This window comes from Lineus longissimus, chromosome 14, assembly GCF_910592395.1.
Source record: "Lineus longissimus chromosome 14, tnLinLong1.2, whole genome shotgun sequence".
Classification (NCBI taxonomy): Eukaryota; Metazoa; Nemertea; class Pilidiophora; order Heteronemertea; family Lineidae; genus Lineus; species Lineus longissimus.
In genome coordinates, this window is record NC_088321.1 from 10493469 (window position 1) to 10507956 (window position 14488).

At 43.9% G+C, this 14488-nt stretch overlaps 1 protein-coding gene across 1 annotated transcript in view; it reads left to right on the top strand.

Annotated features, from left to right (window-relative positions):
• Positions 1 to 14488, top strand: part of LOC135498671 (uncharacterized protein K02A2.6-like) — a 238054-nt gene that overhangs the window by 210 nt on the left and 223356 nt on the right. Inside the window, exon 2 of the mRNA XM_064789054.1 lies at positions 93 to 4763. Coding sequence (XP_064645124.1) covers positions 93 to 4134 — 4042 coding nt within the window. The 3' untranslated portion in view covers positions 4135 to 4763. The remainder of the gene's footprint in view (positions 1 to 92; positions 4764 to 14488) is intronic.

Here is a 14488-nt window from a genome sequence, read left to right on the forward strand (position 1 = left end):
GCTAGCAGAGTTGGAACATTTCCCTCTTGAGCCTAAAGAAACGGCAGCCTCCCGTTGGGAGCAATATACCAAGCGTTTTGATAACTTTTTAGTTGCAACCAATATCACCAATCAAATCCGCCAGAGGGCAATGTTGTTGCACTGTGTGGGCGAGGAACTGTTCACGATATTCGAAATATCCCTGATCGAGGCGCTGCTGATGATTACGCTGCGTGCAAGAATGCAATCAAAGCATATTTTCAACCAGCCAAGAACGTTGAATTCGAAACCTACAGCTTTCGTCAGGCTCGGCAAAAGCCGGATGAATCGACTGACCAGTATCATGTTCGGCTCCGAAAACTGAGCATTCATTGTGAGTTTCATGATGTGGATCGTGAGATTAAATCGCAGATCGTACAAACTTGTCGTGACTCTGAAGTTCGTCAAAAGGCTTTGCGGGACCCCAACCTCACCTTACAGCAACTCTTAGCCTATGCTAGGGCTAGAGAGGCTAGCGGGGTTCAGGCCAAGGCTATGGTTGATGGACACGAAACCGTTATCAAGAAAGTGGAGTCACAGAACAATCGATCGAAACCAAAAAAGTTTGTACCCAAAGCAAAACCGAAGTCGAAAGACTTAACTTGTGGCTTGTGTGGGGGACCGTACCCTCATGAGAACGAATGCCCTGCAAAGGGGAAAAGCTGCAATAACTGTGGTATCATGAACCATTATGCTAGGGTTTGCCGGAAATCGAAACAGGCAAAACAGGGAACTCAGGCTGGTCAATCAGCAAAACCGAGATTCAGCCAAAGGCACAAGCAGCATCATGTTGGTGATGACGATACGTACGGTTACAGCAATAATCAGAACCGGCCTTGGGAGGACACTTACAACTTGTTCAATACGGAGTCCGAGGATCCAAACAAGTTCCCTAAGCGTAGAAAGCAGGCATGGGCAGAGTCGCCTATCACGCCATATACCGTCGATGCTATAATCAATGGCGTGAATATAACGTTTGAAGTCGACACCGGGGCTTCAAAAACCATTGTGAGTCAGGATGAGTTCGATAGACTGCGCACAGGGACAGAAACTTTAAATCTTGAACCAGCTTCGGTGAAGTTACGTACGTATACTGGCGAAGAATTTCGACCATCAGGCATGTGTGTAGTTCCTGTTACGTATGAGGACCAACAGGCGGAGCTGTCTATCCTAGTCGTGCCCGGAGATCGTCCAAATCTGCTAGGACGAGACTGGATGTCAAAATTGTGTCTGAAGTGGCAAACAATTTTCGAGACTCATTCTGTGCATGAGAAGATAAATCAGCGCATCAGTGAAATAAAAGTTGTGTTGTCGAAGTATCGCGACTTGTTTAAACCAGGCCTGGGCAAGATCAAAACCAAGGCAAAACTACATATCGATCCAAACGTAGTACCGGTATTTCATAAAGCGCGTCCAGTACCGTATGCACTTCTCGAGGCAATTGATAAGGAACTTGACAGATTGTTAGCTCTGGGTATCATTGAACCTGTGGCTCAATCCGACTGGGCTGCACCGATCGTGCCTGTTCGTAAACCAAATGGGCAAGTTCGTATCTGTGGTGATTTTAAACTCACTGTCAATCAGGCTACCAGGGGGAACCAATACCCAATACCAAAGATAGCTGATCTGTATGCTAAGTTGGCCGGAGGGCAGACCTTTACCAAGATTGATATGTCGGATGCCTACCTACAGATGGAGCTAGACGATGCTTCGAAAGAACTAGTAGTTATCAACACACACCGTGGGTTATTTCGCTATAACCGTCTAGCGTTCGGCATTTCTTCCGCCCCTGGCATCTTTCAGAGAACAATGGACAATCTATTACAAGGACTTGATCATGTCGTTGTGTACCTCGACGATATCTTAGTTACGGGCAAGACCGCTCAGGAACACCTGGCTAATCTCGAGAAAGTTCTGAAACGGCTGCTAGACGCAGGGTGGCGGTTAAGAGAAGAGAAATGTACATTCAATGCTGATGCTGTTGTGTACTTGGGTCACCGCATTGATAAGGATGGCTTGCATCCTGTCCCCGAAAAGGTTGAGGCCATTGTCAAAGCACCACCACCGGAGAACATCCAACAACTGCAGGCATATCTCGGAATGCTGAACTATTATGAACGGTTCTTGAGAAATCGTGCAACCGTGTTGGAACCATTACATGAACTCTTGCGCAAGAAAGGGTCCTGGCATTGGGGTCCTGATCAGCAGAAAGCTTTTGTGGTTTCTAAGGAACTGTTACAATCATCGAAAATCCTTGTGCATTATGATCCAGCAAAGGAGATAATCGTAGCTCCAGACGCGTCACCTTACGGACTTGGTGCGGTATTGTCTCATCCTGGTGAAATCAAAGGACAGGACCGACCTGTCGCGTATGCTTCACGTTCCTTATCGTCTGCTGAACGCAACTACTCGCAACTGGAAAAGGAGGCGTTAGCGTTGATTTTTGCGGTCAAAAAGTGGCACCAGTACTTATGGGGAAGAACTTTTACCTTGTTGACGGATCATAAACCGTTAGTAGGTTTGTTGCATCAAGACAAACCAATACCACCAACGGCCGCACTGCGCATACAAAGGTGGGCTCTAACTCTGTCCGCATATGACTATAAAATCGTCTATCGTCCAGGGCAACAGAATGGTAACGCGGATGGCCTAAGTCGACTACCAGCGTCGCCCCCACCAGCTTCTCCACCACCGGCAGAGTTCATTCATGCATTGGATCAGATTGACACCACTGTCGTTACGCACACCATGATCGCCACCTGGACCATCAGACATCCTGTGTTGGCCAATGTTCGAAAGTTCATCCTTTCAGGATGGCCTAAGCGGGTTGATAAGCAATATCAGCCATATTTCTATCGTAGAAATGAACTAACTCTACACGAGGGTTGTATCTTGTGGGGTGCTCGGGTCATCGTGCCTCCACAAGGTCATCGTCAGCTCCTGGAGGAGTTGCACTTGGCACATCCAGGCATGGTCAGGATGAAAAAACTGGCTCGATCATATATCTGGTGGCCAAACTTGGATGAGGACATTGAGCAGAAAGTGAAAGATTGTCAGAGTTGTCAACAGCATGTGAAGAAACCAACCGCCGCTCCGCTTCACCCATGGGAATGGCCTGGTAAACCATGGTTCCGTCTTCATATCGATTTCGCTGGACCATATGAGGGAAAAATGATTCTCATCATTGCAGACGCACATACCAAGTATATCGATGCTCATGTGCTCAACTCTGCAACGTCGTTGAACACTATTGGCAAACTGAAAGCAACATTTGCAGTGCACGGATTACCGCATATTATCGTTTCGGACAATGGTTCGAATTTCACTAGTCAAGAGTTCCGGGACTTCTGCAAGAGTAACGGAATACGTCATATCTTCACAGCACCCTATCACCCGGCCAGTAATGGGCTCGCTGAACGCGCTGTTCAGACTATCAAGAGTGGACTGTCAAAGTCATCGAAATCGCAATCGCTGGAATCTCGTCTCCTGGAGGTTCTTTTCCGTTATCGTATAACGCCCCATGCTACCACTGGCATGGCACCATGTGAGCTCCTCATGCATCGTCAGCTTCGCTCTAGATTGGATTTGGCAGTACCAGACCTGTCATCATCTGTGTTACGTGGTCAAACTGCCATGAAATCGCGTCATGATACGAAGGCTAAAGCCAGGGAATTTAGCGTTGGTGACGCAGTTTTCGCTAAGAACTTTGCTGATCGTGGTCTGAACTGGTATCCGGGACGCATCACATCAAGATCAGGACCGGTATCATACACTATTCGTTTGAAGGATGGTCGCGTGTGGCGCCGCCATCAGGATGCTATACGTCTCAACGAGGCACAGGAGGACACATCGGTTGAACACGAGACACAACCACCGCAGGTTGTGCCAACTCAACAACGGGATGAAATCGTGTCACAACCACCGCAGGTTGTGCCCATTCCACAACGGGAGGAAATTCAGGGAAATCCGAGAGATTCCGATTCTGTGGTCACTAGGACACCGCAGGCTGCTACTCCACCAGTAGTTGCCCCACCTTCGCCATCTGCTGGACCGCCACAGCAACCTCTTCGTAGGTCCAGTCGGGTCAGCCATCCGCCAGATAGGCTTGACCTGTAACGCTAATCAATAGGCGTCTAAGGTGTAGGCGGATCGCTGCCTTAGTATGTCAATCCTTTGTTAATTCTGCTGCGAGTGTGGCTCTTGACATTCATTCAATATGAGTACCTAATCATTCTTATGTTGAACTTGTAATTGCATATGGATATTGTGTGTTCCATTTTCATTATTGTTCAGTTGAGTTAAGCAATCGTTTATAACTGAGTAATTGTAGTGTTGGTATTCCAGATAATTATACTTACCTCCAGCAGTGAGCAGATTTGCTGTGTACTGAATATAGTGTTAGCACATTCGAGTGTAAATCAAATCCTATAGACAATTGGATTATTTAGAGACTATGTGTATAGACTTATCCTAGTCAGTGGGTTTCCAGTTACAGTGTTATTAGGTTTTGATCAAGCTCACGTATCATGGACTGGCATCTTCTGGGGGTGAGGAATGTTGGATACTGTGTTATGTTACACCCTGTATAATAATATCAGTAGTGGTCGCACAAATGTGCTTGTGTTGTAGCCATCTGGGGCTTGTCACAACTTCCGGTATAATCACCAATAAACCAGTTTACTGTTGTTATGAAATCCATCTATAGTTCCTAAATCTGATATCTTCCAAGGATCAAGACATGACAGGTTGGGAGGTCAGTTAAAGTTAGCGTTAACTTAACGCTACTTTTAAATAATTTTCTTTCTTGCAACCCAAATTAACTTTTTGGAGTTAAGTTAACGCCAAGATAAACTAACAGTGATTTTTAACTATTTTTTTCTTTTGTGCAACCGGCCCCTGGTTTGTAATTTCATCATTTATTCTTAATAAATGTTGCAAAGCTCAATAGACATCTTGTCCACGATGAGCGGAGAAGTGTTGCATCTTCATAGGTCTATGGATCAGCATCATATCATCGGCATATCATACGCTTGAATATGTTGATCCAGAAATAGTTGAAAGGAAATAAGTTTTAAGAATAACGATCTAAATCGACCGATATTGATTTTACTATACTTAAAATGTGAATTGCGATCAATACGCTTATCACTGTCATTTTTTCTATTCTGCATCGATCTGAATGATGAATGATGCTACTAGTATAGTGTGTGAATAAAACTTTCCAAAAAAGGTGGCATGAAGATTTCGCATGCCTCGGCACCGTGCATGTCTAGGCACCATGGATGACAAGGCAACCCATGGATGTGCAAGTACCATGCGTGTCCAGGCACAATGCATGTATATGTCAAAGCACTATTCTTGCCAGGCACCGTACTAGTCAAGGCGCCATGTATGTCCAGGCGCCATGCTTGTCAGGCCTATGCTTGTTCGATGCATATTATCTAGGCACCATGCATGCCCAGGCACCATGTATGTCCAGGCGCCATGCTTGTCAGGCCTATGCTTGTTCGATGCATATTATCTAGGCACCATGCATGCCCAGGCACCATGTATGTCCAGGCGCCATGCTTGTCAGGCCTATGCTTGTTCGATGCATATTATCCAGGCACCAAGCATGCCCAGGAACCATGCATGTCCAGGCGCCAAGCTTGTCCAGGCACCAAGCATGCCCAGGCACCATGCATGTCCAGGCACCATGCTTGTCCAGGCACCAAGCATGCCCAGGCACCATTCATGTCCAGGCACCATGCTAGTCCAGGCACCAAGCATGCACAGGCACCATGCATGTCCAGGCACCATGCTAGTCCAGGCACCATGCACCATTATTCTCTTCACTGCACGAAAAGCTTGGAATACACTTAATACGTATTTTCCAGTTAGCATTGGTGTATTCTGCTAAAAACATGGTGTATATCAAACAGTGCCTATACCAAGGGGCCCAATCAGGCCGATGACCCCAATTACCGTCTCTGGTCACGCAGCAGGATTCCCTCTAGCCTTGGGATAGCTCGGCATAAACTCCAACAGTTTCTTCACTTCTTTGCATGGAGTATTTCTTTTCTTTGAAAACCTACCTGTTTATCAAGAAATTCCCTCCTGAGTTCTCTCCGGGATCAAACTCGGGCCCTATTGCGCGGTAGACAGCAGTGTTAACCACTAGGATATGAGGCTCTTTGGCGGCGCAATGCTCGAAAGAAGGATTGCTAGATTTTGTGTCTAGTTTGAGATTGATACTTCATAAAAAGCACACGACATCATCACCTTCCCTTGGGATCAAATGCATACTTAAGCACACGCATTGCGCTTGTGCAGTGGTTATCATGACCAAAACCCATTTGTCAGATCTCTAGGTATTTCTCGACAACTTATGATCATTTATCGAAGACTGATTGTGTCAATGGGAACTATCAGGCCAACGACCTTCGATCATTGTCTCTAGTAGTCACACAGCTTGACTCCCTCCTGGGATAACTCGGCATCTGTCCACTTCTTTGCATAGGACGGTCGTTGAGAATACACTATTGGACATCGAAAAATGATGCGGCCTATGTGTAAAAAAGGTACACTACCTCATTCAACATAGGCCTTTGATCTCTACTGCCCTATTTTGAGAAACCCTCGTATTTTTCACAGTTTATTTTAGAAATCCGAGCTTTCAACGAAAAGCCTCCTACTGGTGCTAGCAGCTATATCGATGGCTACAATCTTCTTACAAATGAGTTGTTAAAAGCTAGAGGTCAAGAATGGATTTTGGCCATGTCGCCGCATGACATCTTACACAGGCAAAAGTATCCGCATGGATCATAGATGGATCTATAATGGTCATCATAAACCGCGTTTTACACATGAATACCATCATAGGTAATACGATGGCCAATACGTAGATCCAATGATGGCCCATGGGCTATTCATTGATGGGAATTCCATCATGGGCCCGACGAGGGTGGGTCCCAACACAAAAATGAACATACACAGTAAGGTTTAACCCCATTTGAATAACATGGAGTCGTTTGCCTGTTTAATTGCCATTATGATATTCCCCAATGGTAGTATGAAAATGTTGAAACGACCCAAATGAAACAAGCTAAACTAAACTATCTAAATAAACGTTTTAAACCTGAGATGAAAGATCAAGTTTTCATTTAATATTCATTGCAGCATTCGGTCTAGTATGTTTAAGGCATAATATTATTCACATGGTCCCATTCAATTCGGTTCATTTTAAGTTTTGCATGGTGCATCATTGGAACGTTTCATTTACTCGTTTATTTGGGCTTGTTTAAAGCCTAAACAAGCCAAATTAAGTGGGCCTGAGTGAATGAAAGTGATTTTTCATTTCATGCAAATATCAGCCTAACGCTTGCAATCATAATTACATCTAAACGTGAACTTCAATTTCATGTTTAGAATGTTTATTTAGTTCGTTTAGTTTGACTTTGGCAGAATCTAGGGGGTGAAAATGGTGGTCTCTAAGCGACTAATATGCACAGTTACGGCACTACATCTGGTTTTACGTAGCTCTAAAAACAAGCCAAGTACAAAATGGGCTGCACCGCTGTAGGACAGCAGATCAACCTATCGTCAACTTCGTGTAACTTATAATCAGATCAACCTGCCCCCCTCCCCCACCGCCTGTAGTTACCATCTAATGGATATCTCGCTTTGCAGCTAACGCATCTCTCAATTTGAATACGATCTTAGGGGCATCACATCCTAGTGGTAAACATTGCTGGCTACTACCACGTAAAAAGGCCCGAGTTCGATCCCTGGTAGAACCCAGAATGGTATTTCTGGATGAACAGGCAATAAAATCTCAAGCTCTCACAGTCCTTCGAATGAGAGTTAAAGCCGAGGTTCCTTGTAGCTGGTGTCGATGCCAGATCGGGTTGAAGGCCGAACCAAGAGAAACACGAGTAGCTTGCGTGGACTCAAATTATCGTCGAAGACGGAGTCACTCGGCCAATCAACCCAATTGGCAGTGGCACACATAAACGCTCATCCCGCCTTGCAGGAGGAATACCCCCTTGGGAAAATCATCTCTAAGTGCAAAGTGAACGCTGTATAGAAGAAGGAGAATGCGATCAGTCATGTCCAAGCACCATGCGGAAGTGATGAATGATTGCAGGTTTCTCAAAGATGAAGAATGTGCGAGATATGAGAAGTATTCCATTTGTACTGATTGCTAATATTGGACTTCGATTTGGGCGGGCTGGAAACATTACTTCAAAATCTGGAACTCGGGCAACTTGCATCAAGTTGCTGTCCTCTTTAAGTGACACCCGAACAAGTGAAAACGAATTATAGTTTCCTTTTCTCTCCGCTTGCAAAAATGTAAATCTGTTGTTGACATGATCCCATGTCCCATAATGGATCTGTTTCATATTTAACTCCTGCTTGTGAATCCGTTTGTAGGAACCTTCTTTGTAGTGAAATACAACTACTGACATTTTCCTCTTGAAATAGATCAAAATTATTTCATTCGACCACACTGCCTGAGGAGGCCTGACATCATTTTTGTTTGCTGGTACAGACGTTATCAAATTTGGATGAGTAAATGCAATATCTTGCTTGGAGCGAAGGTCAATTTCAAATAGAATTAATTCGTAATCAGACTCTTGCCGTTTGGTTGTTCTTGTAAGATTTTGAGTCCAAACTATCACATGACTCATGTCAGCTGACATCACTGGGCTGCATCTTAAACCACTCATGATGTGGTTCACAGTAACACGAGATATCAACCTTCCGCTATAACTGTATAAATCTACAGACAACTTGCTGCCGCGAGCGGAATGTAAACAGAACACAAGCAGGTACGCGTTAAAACATAATACATCAGTGACTCGTTCTTGAAGATTAAAAAGATGTTTTTGTGTAGGAAATAAGCCTGGGTAATATGCAATCATGAAAGATGGAGGTTCAATCCATCCGGAAAGGCCACCACATGAATGTAAGAGAAAGAACTGTTGTATAGGACAGTAAACAATACACAGTATCTTCCCCGGAGTAGTTTTCATCAGTCGAAATTTTCGTTGCAGGCGAAACGTAGTAAATCTATTAGGACCTACGACGAAAAGAACGCGAAGTTTGGATATTATCGCATATGGGTCCCCGTGATCGATACCTTAGGGGATGCTGCCCTCAGGAAATCTGGAGACCTATAGTTCTGGTCGATGTAATGGCCGAGTGCGTCGGTATCCTCCCTGCTCCGCCGATAAGGCCCCCAAGATTGAGATTCAAGACGGCTGTTGTCCCCCACTCGTCTAGCAAAACGTTTACACTTATAATGTCAATCAAAACATGAATATTTGGTCATGACTTGAATGGTGTTGTTGTAGACCTACGTGTATTAGTCTTTACGATTTCCAGACTTATAAATCGAATAGATTTGATATTGATAAGCTTTGTACGATTGGGGACGTACGGAGAATAGAAGAGCAGTCAGTGATAGTCTCCTTGCACTCCCGCCCAAATTGTGACAACACTACCATGGCACCAGTGTGTGCTGCAGGAGACAGGCACTCAAGCCCTCGTCGGTGCGTAGAAGACCAGGCATGCCAAGTGTTCGATATTAAAATGGTTATTGCTCCGGCGATTCAGTTGAGGTATGCTGACCTGACACAAATTCACTGTACCAGATCATTTGGCGAGTTGGCAATATCAATACATTTCGTTATTTAGTCACTAAAATCTCCTGGTCTCGCCATTGGTAACGGTTGCTGAGCGATACTTGCACTAAAGTGTACATTTGGCCTCTTCTTGCTTAAGAAGCGGAAAATAGAGCGAGTCCTCTCATTGGGATATTGTCAATTACTTTGCGTAGCCGGCGAGCAATTTCATTCGCCAACCGTTTATGAAGGTGGGTTTGACAGATATCGCGGCCAAGTGTGCCGGTGTAACAGTAACAAATGCCCCCCTTGAAAAAGTGTGCGACCCTTTTGTATTCTGCAATATGGTTCTATAGAGACCCTGACCGTCAATAGCTCAGAGATTGAAGCAAATAATAGAATCCTTTGTTTCTCGGGCATTCTATCCTAGGACATTTTAAACTTCTACACCGGCGATGAAGGAGACTTGACGTTTATGGTCGGCGGTAGGGGACATAAATTCTAAAACATCTAGGTTTATAATGAACCACAGTTTACAGTCCGTGTAAATGCACTATGCGCAAACGAAGCCTCGTTTTGAATTCAATGGTTATGGTTAGGCAATCATTACCGCTTGGGTTGGTGCAAAATATGAAAGCAGTCGAAACGCATTTAAACCCACTTTTTTCGGCATTTGATTTGAGATGTTTTAGAACAGAAATTGATACCTCACTGTTGGTATTGATTGTCTCACCAAAACCGCCAGGGTGGAGCTGAAATGTTGGCCGAAACCTCGGCTATGTCTCGGTTTTGGTCAACATTTTAGCTCCACCCTCGCGGTTCCGGTGAGACAACAAATAACGGCAGTGAGGTATCAATTCCTAATTCAGAAATATACGGCCGATAAAATACCGTCCGAAAACCCCCTCCCCCTCCCCCCAGCCGTAAAAAGTAGCCAGATGTTAATTTTGCGGCAGGTTACTTGCCGCATATTTCAGAGCAGCCATTATAACAGATGTACTTCCGACCGTAAAATACTCCGCGCAGTGTTATATATGCATCTGTGTGCGGAGATTGAGGTATGGTAAAGTTCATTTTTAGGTTGGAGATAAAGAAACTATGTGACGGATTTGATGATTAGAAATTCGGGTTGGCCCCAGAGTGAGACTTTGTGTGAGAGCATACTTGCAGTAGACCATCGAGTCTCCCCATAATGGACTTGCCATACACGTTGGAAGTACCTAAATTATTTATCGCCACCTATGATAAATCTTTGCACTCTAATTTTACGATCGGAAGAACATCTGTTACTTTTAATAAGGCTGCTTGTTAATATACGGCAGGTTCAAGAAGTAACCTGCCGCAAGATTAACATCTGCGTATCGGAAGAACATCTGTTACTTTTAATAAGGCTGCTTGTTAATATACGGCAGGTTCAAGAAGTAACCTGCCGCACGATTAAAATCTGCGTAAAAAAAAGAACACACCACCCGCCCTCTGCTCCTGATTGGCTAAGACGGAATTATTGGCTAAGACGGAATTTTCAGCGAGATTTTACGGGACACTTTTGCGGGAGGTTTTTTGCGGGTGATTTATGCGGCAGGTACTTAATCGGCCATATATTTTTGATTTGTGTACTCTATCGCCAACCATAATTATTATGGTGACCCAACCGCCTACCAAAGACGTTATTCATCACTGGTAAGTCGGCACGAGGAGATGGGTTTTAATATCTGATGCGCGAGTACAAAAAGGTCTATTAGTCATGATACAGTCCTGAAAAGTGATCAAACACCCGAGAGGGGCATCGAGGAACTATCTGGTCCTTACCTCTACCTACCCTTTCCATCCAGATGTCTGCTCCCTTTTCGTTTGATTTTGGACCAGCTACATCCTCATGCTGTGATGATTGTATTATGCAAATGGTTGGCACTTTGTATTCAACACTAAAACCTACCACTCGTTTTTCTGTAGTGAATATAATAGAGCACTGCAGTAGAGATCTCGTCAACATTACCTCCTTTGTGGCAAGATAGCCTTCCCAATGCACTCGCTCAAAGATTCTCAAAGAATTGACCATTTGTAATAAGAGTAAACAATAGATAGCGATGTGCATATATAATGTACTGCTGAGCTGTGGGGACTCCTGATAAGGCATGGCCTGATAAAAGGGCTGTCATATGATTTCTGATTATTTCTTCATTTCAGACTCAGCGAGGTTACGAAAGAAACTGGCCTTGTGATATGTCGCTGACTATTAGAAGAATTATTGAAACATCTGCTTTCTCTTCCCTGTGCCGTTTTTTAAAGAACAAGGCGTATTATTCCTGCAGTATAATTGGACAATTTTTGCCAATTTTTTTTCGCATCGAACATCGTAAGAAAACGCTTTATTCGTCATTTTTAGCACGAACAACTCGAACCTGAGCCAGGTTGTTCAAAACTAATTTTGTAACTAACGCTTGCTTTATCTCCTTTACTTAAGCCCTTTGACTCGACGCCAAGTATGTTAATACCAGCGTTAGTGACAAAACGTGCTTTGAACGACTCGGCCCTGGCCTCCAAAACTTTCCGTTCTTCACATCTACACGCCGAGGTCGGATTTAACGTCACCCTGATATTACGCCGCCACGTCAATGCCAGTTTATCTCTATGGGTGCGAGCGAAGACAAGATAATAAGAAAACTGCACTAGTGGCTGATCCGAGTATCCAGATCGAACGAGATTATTTTTCTCAGGCGATCTTAATGATGAGGATCAGACACAAGATAGCCTATCCACCACTGGCAACGGGTTGGATTGACTAAATGCAGCGAAGTTTGGCGGACAGCCTGTCCTCCACTTGCGACGTGTTTGATTGATTAAGTGCAGCAAAGTTCGATAGATAGCCTGTCCACCACTGGGGACGTGTTGAATTGCTGAAGTGCAGCGAACACTCGGGAGACGATAGATAGATAGTCTTTCTACCACTAAAGAGACGTTTTAGATTGCTGTAGGTCTATAAAACAGCACACAATACAATTGAAATACTTAGAAGCGAAAATTATGATTTGAATCGACCGATATTGATATTTGTAATCATAAAAGATTAGTAAAATGCTTCAAAGTGCGATTGTTACACTGCTGCTTTTTTAATTCTGCATTCACCATGTTGATGTGGCATGCTACTAGTACAAAGGTATACTCAAAACTAAATTAGATGGTCTTTTTTCAGTATCCTTCCCTGAACAGTCCAAATCACAATTGACATCCCTTAACTCGCGTCATTAGCGTACCATTGATGCGCTACGCAGCCCGTAGGTCGTGCGTACTAGGATACGGTTACACCTATTAAAACGCAAATCGCACGCGTTTATCGAACGCGATATTCGCATGCGTTGCCCCCTAAAATTTAAGTGCTTGTTTTGCCACTAGTGACACCAAAATGACACCAAAATTGGGAAATGCTCCATTTTCTGCGACAAAGCACCGGCCATCTGCGCAATGATTGGCATTGTTGGAGGTATTCACAATAAATTATGGTATTGATGCTGCAGGTTCAGTCTGAAATATTCCTTGAATTTAACCTCGTACTTCTTTAGATCAGGAATCAAGGTTACAAAGTCCCCTTTACGCTCTCTATCCCTCAGGAATGGATGCATCCAATGGCTCCTCGCAAATTTGTCGTTTTCAAGTAACATTGTTAGAAAACAACTACATCGTCTTCCTTTTCTTCTTCATCTGAAAGGTCGTTAAGGACTAGAGCTGTTGTCGCGTCCATGCAAATGGTTACGAAGGAAATAACAGATGAAGAGCTGACCTCGTGACTTACCGCATTCTGTGTAACCGCACGCGAATCGCACCACGAAACGCGCACCAATCGCACGCGTCAACGCACCCACACCCTCACCCTCTTAGTCAAGATTGAATAAGAATCTTTCAAGAATCGAGTAACGAATATACATTGAAAATTCGAAGAATACAGCACAGATACAGCTATACTTGATAACTCTGTATCATTCATTAGAACTTTTGAAACAGGTAGAAATAAGCCCATTGTATGGAATGGTAATGTATTGTCAGCCCACTTCGATCCTGTGTGAGTTAGGATTTCAGTTCGACGATGCGCCGCCTACTTACCGTTATACATGTATTACTCCTTCAATCCATCGTCTGTAGAAGTACTGGAGACACATGTATCAACCACAGAGGTGAGTTGATTGGAATTATTCAGGTCCCCGTTAATGAAATCAATTCGGCTCAGTCATTCCAGGCCGTACAAATTAGGTGATGATATCATTCTAAATCCTATATCGGATAGTTCGAGATGAATTCAAATGCTTAAAGCAATTATGCTATTGCCAAATTAACAAAGTGCGTTACGGTTGCTGGCCACGTTAGGGTTGCTTGCCTGTCTCAAATCATTTCAGAGGTTGGAGCAAAGAGTTTGGCCAGCAGGTGCCCACTGCCAAATGATTGCGTCATTGGCCGGTGGTTGCCGTTCTAAAATTCTCATTGGACACATCACCTCTTACAAGAAAACTGATGGTACAATTGTAGTTATAATTCAGTGGAAAGCACAGCAATAAACTTTTCACATGCAATATATCATATTGCATGTGTGAAGTTACTGAGCGCCTCAAAAAGGACCGGACAGTGTGTGAAAACACGCACATGTTGGAAATACACTAGTTCACAAACAAAGACAATCTTAAACGCCTAAAAAGTCTTCCAGTCTATTAAAAAATTCAACATGTCCATTCTAACTCAAAACCGCGACAACATACACACTGTATACATGTATTTTAATAATACCAATGACAATAGCTGGGATCGCATTTTCAAGATATTGGTGCTGATTTCTACGAACGCCCAAATTGCTTATCTGAAATTCAAAATCCGAAATT